General features: G+C 46.3%; 1 protein-coding gene across 1 annotated transcript in view; it reads right to left on the bottom strand.

Annotated features, from left to right (window-relative positions):
- Nucleotides 1-21658, bottom strand: part of BAIAP3 (BAI1 associated protein 3) — a 260632-nt gene that overhangs the window by 14721 nt on the left and 224253 nt on the right. The window contains exons 21-28 of the mRNA XM_030212396.1: nucleotides 20382-20533; nucleotides 19486-19609; nucleotides 15211-15354; nucleotides 12131-12226; nucleotides 7474-7677; nucleotides 4970-5038; nucleotides 3060-3139; nucleotides 972-1080 (exon numbers count right to left, since the gene is read on the bottom strand). Coding sequence (XP_030068256.1) covers nucleotides 972-1080; nucleotides 3060-3139; nucleotides 4970-5038; nucleotides 7474-7677; nucleotides 12131-12226; nucleotides 15211-15354; nucleotides 19486-19609; nucleotides 20382-20533 — 978 coding nt within the window. The remainder of the gene's footprint in view (nucleotides 1-971; nucleotides 1081-3059; nucleotides 3140-4969; nucleotides 5039-7473; nucleotides 7678-12130; nucleotides 12227-15210; nucleotides 15355-19485; nucleotides 19610-20381; nucleotides 20534-21658) is intronic.

The raw sequence follows: 21658 nt of genomic DNA, 5'->3' as shown, positions 1-21658 counted from the left end.
AATAGTTCTTTGACACTGAAAGTCTAGAGCAGGTTGGGTAGATCATTAAAACAAACTCCGACTTTAATGCATTTTGAACTGTACTTTTTAGACTGCAAAATGTGAAAAATGTACAAGGGTGAGAAGACTTTTGCATCTCAGCCTATAGGTTTCAACCCATTCCTCAGGGGCCACCTGGCCATTTGGGTTCTCAGGATACCCACAATGAATATGCACGAGAGATATTTGCATACAGTGGAGGAAGTGCATATTCATTTTGGATATCCTGAAAACCTAACTGACCAGGTGGTACCCGAGAACTGGGTTGAAAACCACTGCTACAGAAACTGCCGCCTTTGAACCTGCTTGCAACAGCCCAAGAGGGGTGACGGAGAAAGCACCACAGGCTCTCACTGCTCCTTCCCTCTTTTTCTGGCTCCGGATCATCTGTGATTGAAGGTACAGTGTGCACTGCTGCTGGAGAAACCCTATTTGGCTGTGCATTTGTATCCCTTAGAGGGAACGGTGGTTAGATTGGCTCTCAGCAGTGGCGTACCAAGAGCGGGGCGGTGGGGGCGGTCTGCCCCGGGTGCACGCCGCTGGAGGGGTGCAGAGAGCAGCCGCGCGCCTGTCGGCTCCGTTGGTTCCCTGCTCCCTCTGCCCCGGAACTTCCTGTTCTGGGACAGAGGGAGCCAGTGGAGCCGAGAGCCGTGCACCGGGGGGGGGGGGGGGGGGGGATGTCACTGTGCCAGGGGTGGTGGTCGTGCTGCACCCGAGGGGGGGGGCTGCGCATCGGCGATCCGCCCCGGGTGGCAGCCGACCTAGGATCGTCACTGGCTCTCAGACTCCAAATGTGGCAGAGACTCCAGGAAGATATAGGCAGGCGTTGCTGGGAAACTTCAGCAAACCTCTGGTGACTTGAAAGATACCTTGAGAAATTCAACCCCAGGGGAGAATTTCTTGCATGCACCATGAGCTTCTCTTTTACTAACCTCCAGAGTATAGTAAAATCGTCCATAGAATTCCACAGAAACACCCCTATTAGCATCCATGGCATCAATGATGAATTTTAATAATAACCACCAGAGAGCTTCAAGTACCCTAAGGAGAAAAGGGGAAAAAAATACATGAATCTTTACGTCATCTAACAAAAATGGATTGCATGCATCTTGCTTTCTTATATTAAGCACAACAGTGGAGGAGTGGCCTAGTGGTTAGAGCACTGGTCTTGCAATCCAGAGGTGGCTAGTTCAAATCCCACTTAATCCTCCATTGCCTCAGGTACAAACTTAGATTGTGAGCCCACCTGGGACACAGAAATATCCAGAGTACCTGAATGTAACTCACCTTGAGCTACTACTGAAAAAGGTGTGAGCAAAATCTAAATAATAAATAAACAGTGGCAATTCTAAGGTACCACAGTGGGGCATATTTAGCACTAATTCTGCAATGGCACTGAGGTACATCTAACCTTAGGCAAGACCACTTATGTCAGGTCAATGGCTGGTGTAAGTTGTAATGCCTGAGGGGCTCATTTTCACAAGAGAAAAACATCCAAAAAGTGGGATATATCTGCATTGGGATGTTTTTCTCACAAAAACATCCAAACTGGTATTTTTGACACCAATTTTTAGATGTTTTTCTATTAAATCTATCAGAAGTGCAATTCATATCAGAAGGGGGCATGTCAGAGGCATGTTAAGGGTGGGATCCGGGTGGCCCTAGCACTTGGACATTGACCTGCTAGGAACACCCAGACGTTTTGGTCTAGACCTGTTTTATTAACTAATAAGCCACAGAAAAGTGCCTTAAATGACCAGATGTTATACTCAGGTCCATTACAGCAGCATGCAGGTCCCTGGAGTAGTGGTGGACCCAGACCCATACCTCCCCACCCCACCCTGTGGGCGGGACATGGTAAAGGACCCATCAGCATTTGGAGGACCAGCAGGGGGTGGTGTAGGCAGATGCTGGACCGTGTGGGTGAAAGGTGAGAGAGTGTAGAGATGCCAAAGGGGAGGGAAGGAGGAAGAGGAAGGAATGGGGGGGGTTGTAATTTCAAGTGACTCTTACCCAGTGCATTTTTTCTAGTAAAAAGGTGCTGGTACTCAAATGCTAGGCCACCCTTCAAGGGTGAGGTGATCACTGTGGGGGCCCACCCTATAATAGCCAGGTCCCCTGTAACCAGTCACAGAATCTATGACAAGGCAGAATTGGTATGTAGAGCCTGAGCTCTTTCATTGAAATTTGGGGTCCATGGGTTAAAATTTTAGCAGACAATGGAAAAGGTGCCGGTACTCAGTACCCCCAAGTACCCCCTCAAAAAAAGCCCTGCTCTTACCATTGGGCGGCCCTGGGTATTTTGCCAGGTTCGATCAATGGTATCTATACTCCTGGTAACAATATCTGGGGCAAGATTTTCCATGTGGCTAGTGCAGTGGGGTAGCCAAGGGTGGGCCCAGGCCCACCCACTTTGTGCTCAAGCCCAGCCAGTAGCAGCACACCTATGATGTGACTGGCAGGGATCCCCAAGCCCCACCAGCCAAGAACTCCTAACAACTGCCCCTCCTGCATACCTTGTAAATAGCAGATCTTCACCTGCAGCAAGCAGCGACTGATACGTAGTGTTCGCACCAACCCCACAGCCTTCCCCCTATGCAGAAACAGGAAGTTGCATCAGAAGGAAGGCTGTGGGACCAACATGAGCTGTGTGTATTAGTTGCTGGTCGCTGCCGGTGAAAATCTGCTACTTAAAAGGTATGCGGGAGAGGGGGGATGTTTGAGAGACCATATGGCATGCAGGCGAGAAAGGGAGAGACAAAAATCACTTCTGGGACAGGGTGGAGTTCTGCCCACCCATCTTAGGCCTAGGCCCACCCAAAATTGGATGTCTGGCTACGCCCCTGGGCTAGCGACAGTTCACTGAGAATCCAAGACTACTCAAATTCAGTATAAAGATGTCATTCCAAAAATGAATATGTTCTTATCCAGTTATTCTAAATGCTTATGTATCTACTCAGTAAAACCTGACAATATTTGACTAATCTGATTTTATAATACAAACTGAAAAGTGTACTTACCTGTACAGATTTTCCTTAACTAATGATTCACTCAGTGTAATTAATTTGTCATCAAGATACTTCATCAAAGGAGAAACAGCCTAAGGCCAAAGACAAGGTAATAGTGATTTATTTACTACAGCTTTCATTTTATATGAGCTGAAAACACTACTTAGAATGACCACTGCAGCCATGTGTCTCTTATCGACCTATAAGGAGGCATTCAATAAATCCATGCAGTTAGTAACAGAAATGTCAAGAAAAAGTGTGATACGTTTTTGTGACTATCATCACCAGTATTGCCCACAGCACTAGCAGCAGCTGAAACAAAATTGCCGCTTCCCTGAATAGTAACATATACATAGTAGCATAGTAAATGACGGCAGAAAAAGACCTGCACGGTCCATCCAGTCTGCCCAACAAGATAATTTCACGTGTGCTACTTTTTGTGTATACCTTACCTTGATTTGTATCTGCCATTGTCAGGGCACAGACCGTATAAGTCTGCCCAGCACTATCCCCGCCTCCCAACCACCAGTCCCGCCTCCCACCACCGGCTCTGGCACAGACCGTAGAAGTCTGCCCAGCACTAGCCCCGCCTCCCAACCACCAGTCCCGCCTCCCACCACCGGCTCTGGCACAGACCGTAGAAGTCTGCCCAGCACTAGCCCCGCCTCCCAACCACCCGTCCCGCCTCCCACCACCGGCTCTGGCACAGACCGTAGAAGTCTGCCCAGCACTAGCCCCGCCTCCCAACCACCAGTCCCGCCTCCCACCACCGGCTCTGGCACAGACCGTAGAAGTCTGCCCAGCACTAGCCCCGCCTCCCAACCACCAGCCCCGCCTCCCGCCACCGGCTCTGGCACAGACCGTAGAAGTCTGCCCAGCACTATCCCCGCCTCCCAACCACCAGCCCCGCCTCCCGCCACCGGCTCTGGCACAGACCGTATAAGTCTGGCCAGCACTATCCCCGCCTCCCAACCACCAGCCCCGCCTCCCCCCACCGGCTCTGCCACCCAATCTCTGTTATGCTCCTGAGTTGAATGTTGTAGAAAAATAGTGTCAATCACTTAATAGCAATATTTCTAATAGTTTTTTTTTAACACTGTCGATACTTATCCTATTTTTACACTTGTATTTCCATATCAAGCTATCAACCAGTGTGACTTTGTTATCCTGCATATATAAAACAGCCGCAGTTTTTTTCTTGCATACCTCTCAAATTTCAAAAATCATATATATATTTCTCATCATGAGAAAAAATATCATAGGCAGTGCATCTCAAAGTTTGTGTGAAAATCCCTGGATCTGGGGCATTGTTTAGATCACAATTTGTCGGCACATGCTTTCAGCCTAGTTCTAAAAATAATGACAGATATAAACCTAGGCGCAGTATGCCATTTGTCTACATAGTAACATAGTAGATGACGGCAGGAAAAGACCTGCACGGTCCATCCAGCCTGCCCAACAAGATAACTCATATGTGCTACTTTTTGTTGTATACCTTACCTTGATTTGTATCTGTCTTTTTCAGGGCACAGACCGTATAAGTCTGCCCAGCACTATCCCCGCCTCCCAACCACCAGCCTCGCCTCCCGCCACCGGCTCTGGCACAGACCGTATAAGTCTGCCCAGCACTATCCCCGCCTCCCAACCACCAGCCCTGCCTCCCGCCACCGGCTCTGGCACAGACCATATAAGTCTGCCTAGCACTATCCCCGCCTCCCAACCACCAGCCCCGCCTCCCGCCACCGGCTCTGGCACAGACCGTATAAGTCTGCCCAGCACTATCCCTGCCTCCCAACCACCACTCTAGTTTGAGTCTTTTCAATAGATTTACACTGCGCACTATTACATCACAAGGCAGACCACTGTCTACTCACTTAATTTATTGTTCACTTACATGTGGTAATATTAAATAAGTTACTTACATCATCATTCTGTATGGAATCAGGTGAGAGGCTTATGTGCTGTATATATTTTTTTATATCCCCAATCATCTGTTTGCAAAAGCAATAACAAGACAATGGAAGTCACTGAAGTTCAGCACATATTGCGATTTTTTAATTGTAGGTCACCAGTAAGCACAACTCAGCAAAGCAAACATTACCTGGGTCATATTTATCAAGGTAAAAAAACTTACTATATTTGGAGCAGCTCTGAATTCAACAGCAGAACACTACTGTTCTCTTAAGAATGCAAATAGAATATTTAACAGCAAAAAACCCAAACCAAACAAAAAAACTAACAACAGCTCCCCCCCCCCCCCACCCCCTGTACCATCACTATCAGGCTTATTTTCAAAAGAGAAGGGCGCCCATCTTTCGACACAGTCCTGTGGATGCCTCAGGACTGTAACTTAGTATTTCAGTGTTTGAGGGGAAGGCACACCCTCAACTGCCCCTCCCACTTCAATTCAGGGCTGATGAGAGGCAAAGCCAGGCCTGGGACTTACACTCAGCCACGGCCCGCCTTCCCCTCCCCCCACTCAGGCTGCTCCCCCCCTTACCTTCCTGTGTATGCTCCTCTCTTGGTCTGTTACTCTCCTGCTCCTGTGTGCTGGGACCGATTTATCGTGTTAACACAATCACCCAGTCCCGACACACAGGAGCAGGAGAGAGACAGACCGAGGGAGCAGAACCTTCTGCCTGCCTCCAGAAGCCCTGCTGACCCCCACTTGGAGGCTGGGCTTGGAGAACCTTGCCCCCCTACCCCTTCTTTCGGTGGCCCTGCTTCAGTTTAAAGCAGAAGTGTGCAGAGAGTCAGGATTAAGGTGATAGCTGAGGCCATGTTTTGTGCAACTTGCTTTGCATGCCAATATGACTATTTATGGTCTCGACTGGAAGCATTTAGCAAATATTCTTGGGGGTGGGATTGGGAATCATGGGAAGAGCGATCATTTGTCTTGGTGACTGAGAGGTAGGAAGGAACAGGGTTTGTGTTTTCAATTGGGCAGGTGGATGATGATTTGTTTGGTGGATTGGAAGTGAGGGCCAGATGGTCAAGTGTCGCCATTAAATACCACATGCGTCTATATCCGCGGTTGAACGTACCGATTTTGGAAACAGCAATTGATGCTTAAATGAAATCACATGCAAATGAGATGTGTGGAAATTCTGCAAGCAGCTCAGTAGGGAAAGCGCTTAACACATGCATAGAACAGTCTCACGGTAAGCATTGATGTTATATACATGCCCACTGAAAAAAGGCCACAACCGCATTATAGACATGCATCCACTGACGATGTCAAATAAAGATTTTTTCTTTTTTGGGGGTTCCAGACCAACTTTTTAATAGTGCTGTTACATATGGGACACACACACACACATGTAATATACGTACATTGCATATTTCACACACACGTGCCGACACTATTAATGAATGTTCCATGACAACTTTTTAACACTACTGTTATGTGCAGAACACACACATATAGTAATACACGTACATGGCACATTTAATACACACGTGCAGACGCTATTCAAAAAAAATGCAAGCAGACGGCTCCACAGAGAAGTCACCCTCATGCAACGACAGCTCCGAACATTTTGAATGTTAAAGGTAGACACTCATTTCTGTGCATTGCAAGGAATGCTCATTTTAATACTAATGAGCTCATTGAAATACATTGTATAGGATTAGCGGTAGCTGCTACCACGAATGGTAAAAGTGACGCAGAACCTCTTTGTGCATTAGACACTGAATAACAGACATTCTACACCGGCTACAACCAGTCTAAATCAAACATTGTAAGCACAATAAGCTTTGAGAGTTCCACCTCTGATTGGGGAACGAGTTAATTTAATATGTTTCCCAAGTCTATATACTAATTCAAGTTGGGGGCATGCTATGTGCCTGGGAACTTGGACCTCTGATGACTGTGCTCTGGTCTTTTTGAACTGTGACATATTATATTTGGACTTGGTGATCGCTGTTTATGTTTAACTTTTGTTTTTGTGTGATTTATATACAGGGCTTAATTTGTGCCAGAGAGGAGCGGAACAGCATTCTGGCACTTCTTTGGACTCAGGAAGTGACATCACCACTGATGACTTCCTTCTTCCTCCCCCCTCGCAGTTAGTCTTCTGTCCCTTTTGCTCTTTCTTTAACGCCCGATAGCATCCCTCCCTCTCTCTACCCCAGCCTCCATATCTTTTCAAAGCTGTCTTTCTGTTTTAGAGGTTGCCGGTAATGATTCACAACATAATGCTCATGATGACATCAGAGCCTTCTGTCTGACGTAACTTCCTGTTTCTGCATAGGCGGGAAGGTCAGTCAGAAGGCTTTTATGATGGATACTATTTGATAAATTACAGTTAAGTATTTGCAGTTCTTCACATTGTTTCATTAACCCTGCAATCTAATCTCCAGAAAAACAGAAACAAAAATATTATATATATTTGGTGTGAAGAATCGAGATTTCCTTTGCAAGTACCTTTTCTGTCAGGTGTGATATTATGTTCTTAGTTTCTCTCTGCATATCTAAATCAATGTTTAGCAGCTGGGTGTTCAGTGCTTTTTGCATCTGTTGTTTGCCATCAGGTCCACAAGATTCCTCCAAGGACTTCCAATCCAAGTCCTTCAGTATGGTTGAAAGGAATTTTCGTACATACTCTATATTGTTCAAGGTAATGCAGAGCTATGGGTAGAAAAACAGGTTTTTAAGCAAGAGACAATTGTTGCACATACAAGTCAAGTTCTAACTGTTGGGCCTGAGTAGACATTTTTGGACTCCTGAGGTTAGGGTACCGTGAGTTTCCACAGACAGCCAACCAGGTTCTCCCTCTTTTCTGTTAGTCTCCCCTTCTTTACATAGGTGTGAATATTTGGGTATACCAAACAGTGGCGTAGCCAGGGGTGGGCCTGAGTGGGCCCAGGCCCACCCACTTTGATCTCAGGCCCACCCAGTAGCAGCACACCTATGATGTGGCTGGCAGGGATCCCCAAGCCCCACCAGCCGAAAACTCCCAACTGTCCCTCCTGCATACCTTGTAAATAGCAGATCATCGCCTGCAGCGAGAAGCAACAGATACATACTGTTTGCACCGGCCCCACAGCCTTCCCTCTGATGTATTCCCGATTATGCGGAAATAGGATGTTGCCTCAGAGGGAAGGCTGTGGGGCCAACATGAGCAGTGTGTATTAGTTGCTGCTTGCTGCCATTGAAAATCTGCTATTTAAAAGGTATGCAGGGGAGGGGGGATGTTTGAGAGACCATATGGCATGCAGGTGAGAGAGAGTGGGACCAAATCACTTGTGGGACAGGGTGGAGTTCTTCTGCCCACCCATCTTTGGCCCAGGCCCACCCAAAATTGGGTGTCTGGCTACGCCCCTGGTGCCAAACACAGCACAGATCACCCCTCCCTGGAAACAATGGAGGAGCTTCCTAAATATTGGGAGAGCTCAGCACCCATAGAGCTGGCTTCTATGCTTCTTTGGTCCATCCACTGAAGTGCTATTCCTTTGATGGTTTCCATGGGCTAACCAGTAAGCGTCACTACAGTGGGACTTGTTCCTAGGGGGTACAATTGCTGCCTATGTAGCCCTCTGGCTTCAAAAGTTGTTTCTATGCAGATCGTATTTATTTTCAATTGATGTCTCATGCTTCTTTTCATCATATCACATCCAAGTAACTGTCAGATCTGAACATAAACCAATTAATTCTCTCACCGTGAGAGGTACGGAGTACGTCCAGTGTTCTTGCAAAGCAGGATATTAGCTGTGCCATTCTTCCTTTTTTAAGGTTTTTCGGCTTCTCTCAGGAACCATTTCTGCCTGACACGGAATATTAGTACATCGTCCTTAATGATCCCATTTTATTGCGTGGGCTTAGCAGGAGAATACCCTCTGAACTCCCACTGCAGTTTTCTATGTCCAGCACGCCTCTTCACAGCTTCCCCGCTAATTCAGCACATGATTCCAACCCCTAACATGCAGCAAAGTTTTATGCTCGATATAAGGGCTGATACTACTAGGATAGAGTTTCTTGCACTCTGACATATGATAATCAGATTGGGGTAAATTCAAGAAAGGGTGTCAATAATGCACATCAATTCGCCTGGAACTGACATTAGAAAATACTAGCGTAAGTCTGCAGTTTCTTGCTTAACTTTAGGTGCAAGCACTTAAGCAAGCCAAAAGGCAGGTGTAAATACTTGTGCCTAGCTGTAGACAGTAAGACATGTAACTAATATAATTCTATACTCATGCCCAATACCTCCTAAGAATGCCCATGACCTGCCCATGCCCCTCCCAGGTCCATGACCCCTTGTAGTTGTGCACTGTAGAAACTGCAAACCCAATTTATAGAATACTGACTAAAAATCCAAATCATACTAGGGTTCACCTTGGGGGTCATCACTCAAGAAAAAGATCTAAGTGTCATTGTAGATAATACGCTGAATTCCTCTGCTCAGTGTGCAGCGGTGGCCAAAAAAGCAAACAGGATGCTAGGAATTATTAGGAAAGGGATGGCGAATACTACTACTACTACTACTTAACATTTAATAAGACCAAAAATACTATAATGCCTCTGCATCACTCCATGGGTGCAACCGCACCTTGAGTATTGCGTTCAGTTCTGGTCGCCATAGCTCAAAAAAGATATAGCGGAATCAGAAAAGTTTCAAAGAAGAGCGACCAAAATGATAAAGGGGATGGAACTCCTCTCGTATGAGGAAAGGCTAAAGAGGTTAGGACTCTTCAACTTGGAAAAGAGACCGGATGAGGGGAGATATGATTGAGGTCTACAAAATCCTGAGTGGTGTACAACGAGTAGAAGTAAATTGAATTTTTACTGATTCCAAAAGTACAAAGACTAGGGGACACTCAATGAAGTAACATGGAAACACTTTTAAAACAAAAAGGAGGAAATATTTTTTTTGCTGGAGGATGTGGTAACAGTGATTAGCATATCTGGGTTTAAAAAAGGTTTGGAGAAGTTTCTAGAGAAAAAGTCTATAGTCTGCTATTGAGATGGACATGGGGAAGCCACTGTGTGCCCTGGGATTGGTAGCATGGTATGTTGCTACTATCTGGAATTCTGGAATCTTGCTACTGTTTGGGATTCTGTAATCTTGCTACTGTTTGAGTTCTACCAGGTACTTGTGACCTGGATTGGCCACTGTTGAAAACAGGATATTGGGCTAGATGGACCATTGGTCTGACCCACTATGGCTATTCTTATGTTGTAACTACCAATTAGAGCCAATTAACACCAATAATTGGCAATTATTGGTTATTAAAGCCAATTGGCATCTCATTAAACCATTAAATTATGTGCATAATTGACCTTAATCTATGTTGCTTATGCTTCATGCTAAGTGTGAAGTTGGGCACCAAACTTTATAAAATTAGGAAGATTGTGGATAAAGGAAACCTTACCTACTGTTCAGTTCAATTTGTTTGCAATTTATTTATTTGTGACATTTATATCCCACATTATCCCAAACAAGTCTGAGTTCAATGTTGCTTACAATAAACAGTATACAAGTGGGAAAAAAAGGTATGGAGTATCCAAGGACAGACCTTTTTTTCCCACTTCAGCATGGATCCTTTCTCCTTAATATTATAATCCATAATATAATTCAGTCTTTCGGGCTGCCCTAGACTTTCTGAGGGCTCACTGGAATAGAGAACTCTGCATACTATGACAGAGCCCTAGTAAGCAATGAGATTCACGAACATCTATGGAGTCAGCACTGGGAAATCCCCTTCAGTCTGTAACCCCAAATTCAAGTTCTTCTTTTAATTGGCTGCTAGGAAGGGGCAAGATAAATCACCTACAAGGTCCAATATATCTCAATAGTGGGGGTCAAGTAACTGAACATAGATTATATAGTACATAAGTACATAAGTAATGCTATACTGGGAAAAGACCAAGGGTCCATCGAGCCCAGCATCCTGTCCACGACAGCGGCCAATCCAGGCCAAGGGCACCTGGCAAGCTTCCCAAACGTACAAACATTCTATACATGTTATTCCCGGAATTGTGGATTTATCCCAAGTCCATTTAGTAGTGGTTTATGGACTTGTCCTTTAGGAAACCATCCAACCCCTTTTTAAACTCTGCTAAGCTAACTGCCTTCACCACTTTCTCCGGCAATGAATTCCAGAGTTTAATTATACATTGGGTGAAGAAAAATTTTCTCCGATTTGTTTTAAATTTAAACCAAACGCTGTCAACAATTCTCCACAAATACAGTGAGAGGGTTGCCTAAATGTGTTGCACATTTCAATCTTATAAAAGACCTCAGTGGTGGCTCGTTTCACGTAGAGACATTTGCCCTATGACTCACCGACCTCGTCGTTGGTCTTAAACTTTTGCCGCTCATTTAAATGAAATTCTAAGCAACAAAAATGCACCTTTCTTAATAATGGGACGTGCAACCAATATGGGCCATGTTTTGCTGAAGGCTTCTGCAGGATATGGTCCTCTCAGACTGAATTCATTTCATTTTTTTCATGTATTTGTTTTTATATCCCACATTTGGTTCAATGTGGCTTACAGAATACCAAAGTGAAACAAAATCATTGAATGTTTGAAAGAAGCATGACAAATTCAGTCCTGAAGCAGCCTTCGGCGGCACATGCCCCATACTGGCTGCAGATACCGTTATTAAGATAAGTTCATTTAGAGGAATCCAAGATGGCGGCATAGTAAGAGGACATGCCCTGAATCTCTCCGAGACACTTACTTGTTCGATGCAGAATGGGGTCTTACACTGCAAGAAATGAGGGTCGCGATCGTCAGGGAGCAAGAGGAGAGAGGTTGGTGAAGATAAGTTCATTTATGTTACTTAGAATTTGATTTAAATGAGCTGCAAAATCTTAAGGCCGATGGTGAGGTCGGTGAGTCATAGGGCAAGAGTCTCTATGTGAAACGAGTCACAACTGAGGTCTTTTATAAGAGTGAGTTGTGCAACACATTTAGACAACCCTCTCACTGTACTTGTGGAGAATTGTTGACAGTGTTGGGTTGAATCTATGTTCAGGAAGGGGCAAGAAGCAGGGAATCCATTTCTCTTCCTATAAGGAGTGAATTGCAGTAGGAGCAAAGAACTACATCGGGGTATTTGGATTTTTGAACTCACTTGTTCCGTCACAACGGCTTGTCCCAAAGCCTGCTGACCTCTGTCAACTTTTCGCTTAATTGCTTCCGAGTACTGAATTGCTGAGTTACATATGTTCTGAGAAAGACAAGATAAAGCATCACCTATTAGTATAAATACAGTGGGTGTAATACACTTTTTTTCCCCCAACCCAGCATGAAATTCAGCTTCCATTGTGTAACCCCTAAGAACTTGCCACTTTAAAAACCTCTAATTAGATTTCTGCCCCTGGCTTCTCGCAAGAGGGAGTCACAGTTACTGGCTAGATGTCATTACAAACATGTGGTCCTTTCTTGCAACTGTAATGCAGTGCATCAGCTCTAGGAATGTGCATTCATTAGCACACATTCATTAGAGCACCAATTTAGGAGGATAGTTAGTAAAGGGTAGGAAAAGTTGGGCTTTTATTGCATCTTAGTCTACTGTGGGAGTCAGTCGCTAAGCTTTGGTATCTCAACCTTGCAAACTGCATTATTTATACTTCCCAGGAGCATCAAATCACCAACCTAAGGCTTGATGCTCAAGCAGCTTCTCCTTCCCCCTGGAGATACCCCTAACCCCCCCCCCCCAACAGTCAAATCTTGTCCCCTGATAAGGACCTATACCCTGACCCCTATACACGAAGACCATACCCTATTCCCTCCCCTCCCCAAAGACACCCCTTGCAATCTCCCGGACTACTGAATGATATCCTGATGATCTAGTGGAGGTTGGTCAGAAGCAATGCCCAACCACTCCTGCCCATGCTGGGTTCAAAATGGCAACTGTGACCCCTAGTGGTAGTCTCAAGGTACTCTCACTAGGGGTCAGGTTGCTACTTAAGAGCTTATGGCAGTTTGACCCTCTAGCAGTAGTATCTTGAGATTATTGCTAGGGTCACGGCCATTATTTTTAACCAGTGCTAGAATGGAAAGGAGTGACTGGGGTTCTTCAGCTTGGAGAAAAGGCGGCTGAGGGGTGATATGATAGAGGTATATAAAACAATGAGTGTAACAGATAGATGTGGAGCATCTGTTTACGCTTTCCAAAAATACTAGGACAAGGGGGCATGTGATGAAGCTGGAGTGCAGTAAGTTTAAAACAAATAAGAGGAAATTTTTCTTTACTCAGCGCATAATTCGACTTTGGAATTTGTTGCAGGAGAATGTGGTTAAAGCGGTTAGCTTAGCAGAGTTTAAGAAAGGTTTGGATGGCTTCCTGAAGGAAAAGGCCATTGAATGTTATAAATGGACGTAGGGAAAAATCCACTATTCCTGGGACAAGCAGTACAAAATGCTTTGCTCAGTGGATCTTGTTGGGAGATTGTGACCTGGATGGGCCACTGTCGGAGACAAGGTGCTGGGCTAGATGGACCTTTGGTCTGTCCCAGTGTGGCAATGCTTATGTCTTATGTCAGATTTGGGGCAGGCCAGCAGTGAAATTAAGATGCGAGACTACCACTAGGGGTCAGAGGAGCCATTTTGATCCCAGACCATCCAAGGGGCAGAAGAGTCTGGTGATAATTCTTGATCCCTACTAGACACCAGAGAATCCCTAGTAAGAAGGCGGCTGTTGGGGAGGGGATGGGAGGGGAGAGTTTCAGGGAGGCTGTTGGATGGGCTGTTGAGCACATGAGTTGGGGTTTTGTTCTGGCTGCCTGGGATCCAGGGGAGAGGTTACGTTCTGGCGGCTGGGGGGGGGGGGGGGTTCATTTGCCATGGTGTTGTCCAGGTGGTGGGGGGGGGGGGGGGAGAGGGGAGTCTATGCAATGTGAGAGGGGAAGGAGAGGTCTTAGTGTGCCTTGGGGTATGTGCAACAATCTCCTCCTCCACTGTCTCCCCTGTTTGACTGTGGAACAGTGGACAGGACGGAGGCACTAGAGGCACAGGGCATGATTCCGGCTTAGAATGCTTCTGCCTGTTCCTACCCATTTTTAGACATCTAAATTTAGGAGTTTAGGGCCTCTTTTACTAAACCATGCTAGCAATTCCCAGTGCGGCAAATGTGCCTTTGCTGTGCGGGAATCGCTACTGCGGTTTAGTAAAAGAGGCCCTTAGTGAACTTTTGAGCATAATTTTAGGTACTCAACCTAGTAAATTTTCAAACAAGCCAATTTAAGAGCTTAGTGGAGACGAAACATAGTAAGTGACAACTAGGGTTACCATATTTTGTCCTCTTAAAAAGAGGGCACATGTCACACACCCCTGCCCACCCCTGCTCCACTCACACCACACCCCCTGCCCCACCCATACCGCATCCCTTTCGCATCCTCACCACCCCCTTTCTCACTCTCACCCCGCCCCGTCACATATTCCTCTCCCCCCGGGTCACATATTCCCCTTCCTTGCCCCCCGTCACCTCCCCTCCCTCGGGTCACATATTCCCCTCCCCCCTGTCACCTTCCCTCCCCTTACTTACTCTCTACTGCCCTGGTGGTCTAGTGACCTCTTCGGGGCAGGAAAGAGCCCCCTCTTTCCTGCCCGGAGCGCTGCCCTTGCCCTGCATCCTGTTGCTGTGACGGTCTCGGGATTCAAAATGGCCGCCGAGAGTTGAAGTCTCGCGAAGCTGCTTCAACTCTCGGTGGCCATTTTGAATCCCGAGACCGTCACACAGCAACAGGATGCAGGGCAAAGGCAGCGCTCTGGGCAGGACAAATGGGCAGACTGGCAAAACCCACCCGGACGCCCAGACATGTCCTCAAAAACATGTCCGGGTAAATCCGGACGTATGGTTACCCTAGTGACAGCAGATAAAGGCCTGTATCGTCCATCCAGTCTGCAGTTGGTTAAAAACTAGGAAAGACAAGGTTCAAATCCCTTGCGATCTTGGGTAGGTCACTTAACCCTTCATTGCCTCAGGTATAAAGTTAGATTGTAATTCATCTGGGGACATGTCCTGTACCTGAATGTAGCTCACTTTGAGCAACAACTGAAAAAGCATGAATTAAAAAATCCAGATCTGATGAATTCACTCATTGCTCCCTATTAGGTGCATTAACCCTTTGAATTTTGGCTTCATATATGTCTTTGATCAAGAGCAGGAAACTCAAGTTCACACACCGTTAATTCTTTTCTGGTACTTACATCCATAAGCTGAGTCATAAAGGCGAAGGCTTCAGTGGAGTCAGGCCAGGCAAGCTGCACCCAGAACTCTCTGATCTGAGAGAAGCAGGTTGTAACATCCACCGCAGAGCTGCTGTGCTTGGAAAGGGAATCCACATACTCCAACTGGTGGGACAAAATTGGGATTCTGGGTCACATCCAGGTTATGTTGATACTGTATGGAATACCATATGCTTTTTCCTTGATTCTTTACTACTACTACTACTATATAGCATTTCTTTAGCGCTACAAGGCGTACGCAGCGCTGCACAAACATAGAAGAAAGACAGTCCCTGCTCAAAGAGCTTACAATCTAATACACAAAAAATAAATAAAGTAAGCAAATCAAATCAATTAATGTGAACGGGAAGGAAGAGAGGAGGGTAGGTGGAGGCGAGTGGTTACAAGTGGTTACGAGTCAAAAGCAATGTTAAAGAGGTGGGCTTTCAGTCTAGATTTAAAGGTGGCCAAGGATGGGGCAAGACGTAGGGGCTCAGGAAGTTTATTCCAGGCGTAGGGTGCAGCGAGACAGAAGGCGCGAAGTCTGGAGTTGGCAGTAGTGGAGAAGGGAACAGATAAGAAGGATTTATCCATGGAGCGGAGTGCAGGGAAGGACGAGTGTGGAGAGATACTGGGGAGCAGCAGAGTGAGTACATTTATAGGTTAGTAGAAGAAGTTTGAACAGGATGCGAAAACAGATAGGGAGCCAGTGAAGCGACTTGAGGAGAGGGGTAGTATGAGTAAAGCGACCCTGGCGGAAGACGAGACGGGCAGCAGAGTTTTGAACCGATTGGAGAGGGGAGAGTTGACTAAGTGGGAGGCCAGCAAGAAGCAGATTGCAGTAGTCTAAACGAGAGGTGACAAGGGTGTGGATGAGGGTTCTTTCTCCCAAATGACATAACTATATTCTCTTCTTATCTAATGACTGGACTATTACAAAATTGCTTACTTTGGTTTAACATAAGTTCTTCTTTGCCGTATTCAGATGGTTCAAAACACAGCACTAAGAATCCTTGCACATGCTAATAAATCGGACCACATAACCCCCCTTTTCATTAAATATCATTGGCTCCCTGTAACGTTTTGCATTCAGTACAAAATTCTCACTCTGACACACGAGGTTTTACATACAGGCTTTCCCTCTAGCTATCATCTTCAATCATTCCTTATGTCCCACCTAGACTCAGTGGCGTAGCAAGGGCGGGGCGGTGGGGGCGGTCCACCCCGAGTGTGAACAGGTGTGGGGAGGGTGCTCCGTCCACCCCCCCCCCCGGCGTGGCACAGCACCCCCCCCGGTGCAGTGCCTCTCACTCCCCCCCCCCATCCGACAGTCCCCACCTGCCTATCAGCTGAGCTCCGTGCACCCGGCACCTCGAATCTGCAGCGCTGCTGACTGTAAAAGAAGAAAATTGTCTCGTCGTTGGCCCTTCCCTCACACTATGTCCCGCCCTCTGATGTAACTTCCTATTTCCTCGAGGGCGGGACACAGTGAGGGAAGGGCCAACAACGAGACAATTTGCTTCTTTTACAGTCAGCAGCGCTGCAGATTCAAGGTGCTGGGTGCACGGAGCTCAGCTGATCGGCAGGGGGGACTGTCGGATGGGGGGGAGTGAGAGGCGCTTAACATTTATCACCACAAGTGTAACAGGTGGGGGGGGGGGGGATGGGCCTGGGTCCACCTGTCTGAAGTGCACTGCACCCATTAAAACTGCTCCAGAGACTGCTATCAGGGAGCTGGGTATGACATTTGAGGCTGGCATAGAGGCTGGCAAAAAAATTTTGTTGTTGTTTTTTTTTTGGGTGGGAGGGGGTTGGTGACCACTGAGAGAGTAAGGGGAGATCATCCCCGATTCCCTCCGATGGTCATTTGGTCAGTTGGGGCTCCTTTTTGAAGCTTGGTCGTGAAAAAAAAGGGACCAAGTAAAGCAAAATGCTCGTCAAGCCTGCCTTTTTTTCCCCCCATTATCGGGCGAAACCGGCCATCTCGTGAGCACGCCCCTGTCCCGCCCCGTCCTGCCTTCACTATCCTACCAACACGCCCCCTTGAAGTTTGGCCGGCTCCGCGACGGAAAGCAGTTGGCGCCGGCCAAAATCGGCTTTCGATTACAGCGATTTGGCCGGGTTCAGGAGATCGCCAGACATCTCCCGATTTGTGTCGGAAGATGGCCGCCCTTCTCCTTCGAAAATTGCAGGATAGTCACCTTTTCCTAGAGACGGTCACTAATGGCACCATTTGACCGCAGGGAAAAAAAATGTCAAGAGCTTCTGAAGGAGGCAAGACCTCACAAATCTTTGGACTGGTAGGCTCAGTAATGTGTCCAAACTTACTGGAGGGAAGGCGCGTTCTACACATGAAAGAGAACTGGCAGCGAAACAGGGAGGGAGAGACAGAAGGAGCAAAAGAGGAATCGAGAAAAGCCGGAGATTTTGTGTGTAAGACCAGGGGAAAGGAAGCAGCAGAAAGAGCATGAAGAGTGGAATGAGCGCAGATGACAAGTGCTCCACAGCCAGCTGTCGGGATCAGTGCGCTAATCCTCTTGTTTACATAGTCAGTGTTCCATTATTGACATGGTTCATAGTAACAAATCCTTCTTAAATATTAAAGAGAAAGCTGTTCAGGATGTTTTAAACTGTAGTTTGCATATATTTAAACACTAAGGGCCTGATACTCAGTACTATTTAACTGGCCGGGAATGGCACCTGGCTGGTTAAATAGCGTTTAGTAGGCTAAGCCCCAGGGCTTTTTTTGAGGGGGTACTTGGGGGTACCGAGTACCGGCACCTTCTCCATTGTCTGCTAAAATAGACCCATGGACCCCGAGTTTTAATGAAAGAGCTCAGGCTCTACACACCAATTCTGCCTTGTCATAGATTCTGTGACTGGTTGCAAGGGGCCTGGCTATTGTGGGGTGGGTCCCTCAGTGATCACCCCACCCCTGAAGGGTGGCCTGGCATTTGAGTACTGGCACCTTTTTCGCTAGAAAAAACACACTGCTCTTTAGGATTCCAGAATCTTGCTATTCTTCAGGGTTCTACCTGGAATGTTGCTACTCTTTTGAGATTCTGCATGGAATCTTGTCACTCTTTAGGGTTCCGGAATCTTGTCGCTCTTTAGGATTCCAGAATCTGGCTATTCTTTGGGGTTCTACATGGAATGTTGCTACTCTTTGAAATTCTGCATGGAATCTTGTCACTCTTTAGCAGGGCTTTTTTTGAGGGGGTACTGAGTACCGGCACATTTTCCAGTGTCTGCTAAAATTGACCCATGGACCTCAAGTTTCAAAGAAAGAGCTCAGGCTCTACACACCAATTCTGCCTTGTCATAGATTCTGTGACTGGTTGCAAGGGGCCTGGCTATTGTGGGGTGGGTCCCTCAGTGATCACCCCACCCCTGAAGGGTGGCCTGGCATTTGAGTACTGGCACCTTCTTCACTAGAAACAACGCACTGCTAAGCTCTAATATTCAGTGGAGGGAGCCAGTTATTTCTGTTGAATATTAGCGCTTACTGCACTGGGGTGGGGGTAGATTCTATATATGGTGTGTAAAAAATTCACATGGAAAACATTTCCGCCTAAGTGTATTCTATAAGCAGCGCCTAGATTTAGATATCCTAACACCAACAAAATCATGGTGTAAATCCCGGTGCGTCGGCGCACTGGGCTATATTCTATAACTACATGCGTAAATTTTGGAATGACCACGAAACGCCCATTTCCCCGCTTATATCCACATCCCTTTTTGGCTGCGCGCATTAGAAGTTAGGCGCACTGCGTTACAGAATATGCTTAGCGAGTTCTGTGCGCAAATTCTAATTATTGCCAATTAGTGCTCATTCTCGCTTAAGAGCTGTTATCAACGCTGGTTGGCTTGTTAAGACAATTAAGTTACATGTGTTGTTACAGAAGACGCTTGGTCTGCTATACAGAATCCAGAGGATAATGCCTAACTGGCTGGCTATCCATGAATATTCAAGAGGTGGCCGGCTAAGTTTAGCGGGCAAATCGGACCAGATAAATAGCAGTCCTATCTTTGCCCACTATTAACTTAACTAGCCAGCTCTGAATATTCACATAGCTGGTTAAGTTAGAGCCGGCCAAAATAACCCTGGATAATCAATGCCAGTCACCAGAAATGGCCCAGAATTGAACATCTGCCGCCGGCTTAATATTGAGGGGCTAGTCCACGCACGCACGCATACACACATCAGAGGGTGCAGCAAATTTCAAACAAAACAGAAGTCTAAAATAGCTTAGTCACCTTATCCAATTCCACAGCCTTCTGTATTCTCTCACATGTCTTTTGGTGAACTGTCTGTAGCCACATGTGGATTGATGTCTTGAACCACTCATGGAACCCAGCCAGGGCGAGGGATTTATTGTCCCTGAGGAGAAAAAAAAAGGGTAGCTTAAGTTAGTTTTAAGAGAAGAAATGTTGTGGATAGGACAAGATGCTGGACTTTCTCCTCCATGTATTTGCTGGGACCACCGGGTTGTATCAACTCAGTTCTCCAATTACTATACTTTCCTACATTGCTGATCTTGTATGTAATGCTGTATAAGGCAAACCTAGATATAGACATATAAAGATGCAATAATGATCAATCCAAGTCTTACAGGCAGCGGCGTAGCTAGATGGTCAACTTTGGGTGGGCCTGAGCCCAAAGTGGGTGGGCATAGAATTCACTCCCCCCCCCCCCCCCCCCCCCGGGAAACCCAAAATATTCAATACCTGAGCTGTTGGGAATCCCCAAACCCCGCCAGCTGAAGACCTTCTCCCCCTTGAACATCCGGACCTATGGTAACCCTACCTGGACCACCCTGCACACACCACAGAGTGGCACTTTCTGGTTAAGTGCATTTGGAAAGGCAGAGCAATTTAACTCAGCAGGAATACCTCCTGTCCAGATAAATGACTCCTAATACCAACCCCGGAGTGTCTCCTTAAAATAGACACCGTCTGTGCTTAAGGCTCTTTAATATGACAGTCTGAGCACGGATCTAAACATTAAAAAAAAAAAAACTCTTACTAAATATTTTAATAATATTTGTTCCTGCTAATAAGTTACCATTCATTTATGGGATTATGGTGGCCTTAACTCACAAGAAAAGATGGTTTTGTGATATCCAGGAGGTGGAAAGTCATACTGCACTCACTTCAAAGGAAGAAAATCCGTGAAACGTTTCAGCTCATTCAGTGTGATGTAGAGTTCGAATAAGGTCTCCCCCATGGTGTGTGTCATTCTGGAAGCCTCCTGTTCTGAACCCGTTCTCAGCTCCTCCATGGCCAAGCTGACATCATCAGCCACCTATTGTGAAGACATATAGTAACATAGTAAATGACGGCAGATAAAGACCTGCACGGTCCATCCAGTCCACCCAACAAGGTGGCCAGAGTTGAATCTGGCACTCTGCCCAGGTTCCACTTCTTCATAATTTAATACTGGTGAACTCAATCTCTGAAAATATAGAAAGATGAACAGGACATGCTGGTAGTTTTGTATTTTTTTGTTAAATTTGGCACAGTTCTTAGGTGATCATTCTCCTGCCAGTGAATGACATCAGATAAAGAAAAAGCTGGATGTACCCTAGGACAAACTTTTACGTAATTTCAGATAGAAAAACCCCTGCGCTGGGTTTGATCCTGTCACTATGGGGGTAAATTCAGTAAATGGTGCTTAAAAATTGTCGCCAAAAAAATCCTTGCTCAATGCTATTCTATAATGGACACTCAAAAATGAGCACTTGTTAAAGAATAATATTGAGTGCCTAAATTTGGATGCCAGGACTCGCCTGTTGAAACCAGGTGTAATTACTGGCACAAAATCTGGGCACACATCCCTGTTATTCTATAACAGTGCGTGCAAGTTTTAGGAATGTTCCCAACCCATGTATGCCCCTTCCATGGCCCCTTCCCCTTTTGGACGGGATTTATGTGTGCGTTGTTATAGAATAATGCATAGCAAGATGTGCATATGAATTCAAATTAGTGACAATTAGCACCTAATTATTGGCATTAATTGGCTCGTTAGCCAATTTAGTTGGTTACAAATCTTGGATCGGTGCCCAATTTTGGGTCCCATATATGGAATCCAGAGGTACGAGTCCCAGGGGCGTAGCCAGACAACAGATTTTGGGTGGGCCTAAGCAAGAAGTGGGTGGGCACCAAGTGTTCTCCCCCCCTCCCCCACTATGACCAGAAAAATATCTCAGCTGGCGGGAAAACGCTTCTTTCCACCTTGGCAGTCTGCAGCAGGCATGCACTGGAAACTGAGCATGTGCAGGTGCCGGTATCGTGGAGAGTAGCGTTTTTATTACCATCAGGGGGAAGTCTTCTGCTGGCAGAGCTTGGGATCCCTACCAGCTACCGCTAAATATGTGCTACTGTTGGGTGGGCCTGAGCCATAAGTGGATGGGCCCTGGCCCACCTATGG

Source organism: Microcaecilia unicolor, chromosome 8 (assembly GCF_901765095.1).
Source record: "Microcaecilia unicolor chromosome 8, aMicUni1.1, whole genome shotgun sequence".
NCBI classification, from domain to species: domain Eukaryota; kingdom Metazoa; phylum Chordata; class Amphibia; order Gymnophiona; family Siphonopidae; genus Microcaecilia; species Microcaecilia unicolor.
This window is presented reverse-complemented; position numbering and strand designations above follow the sequence as displayed.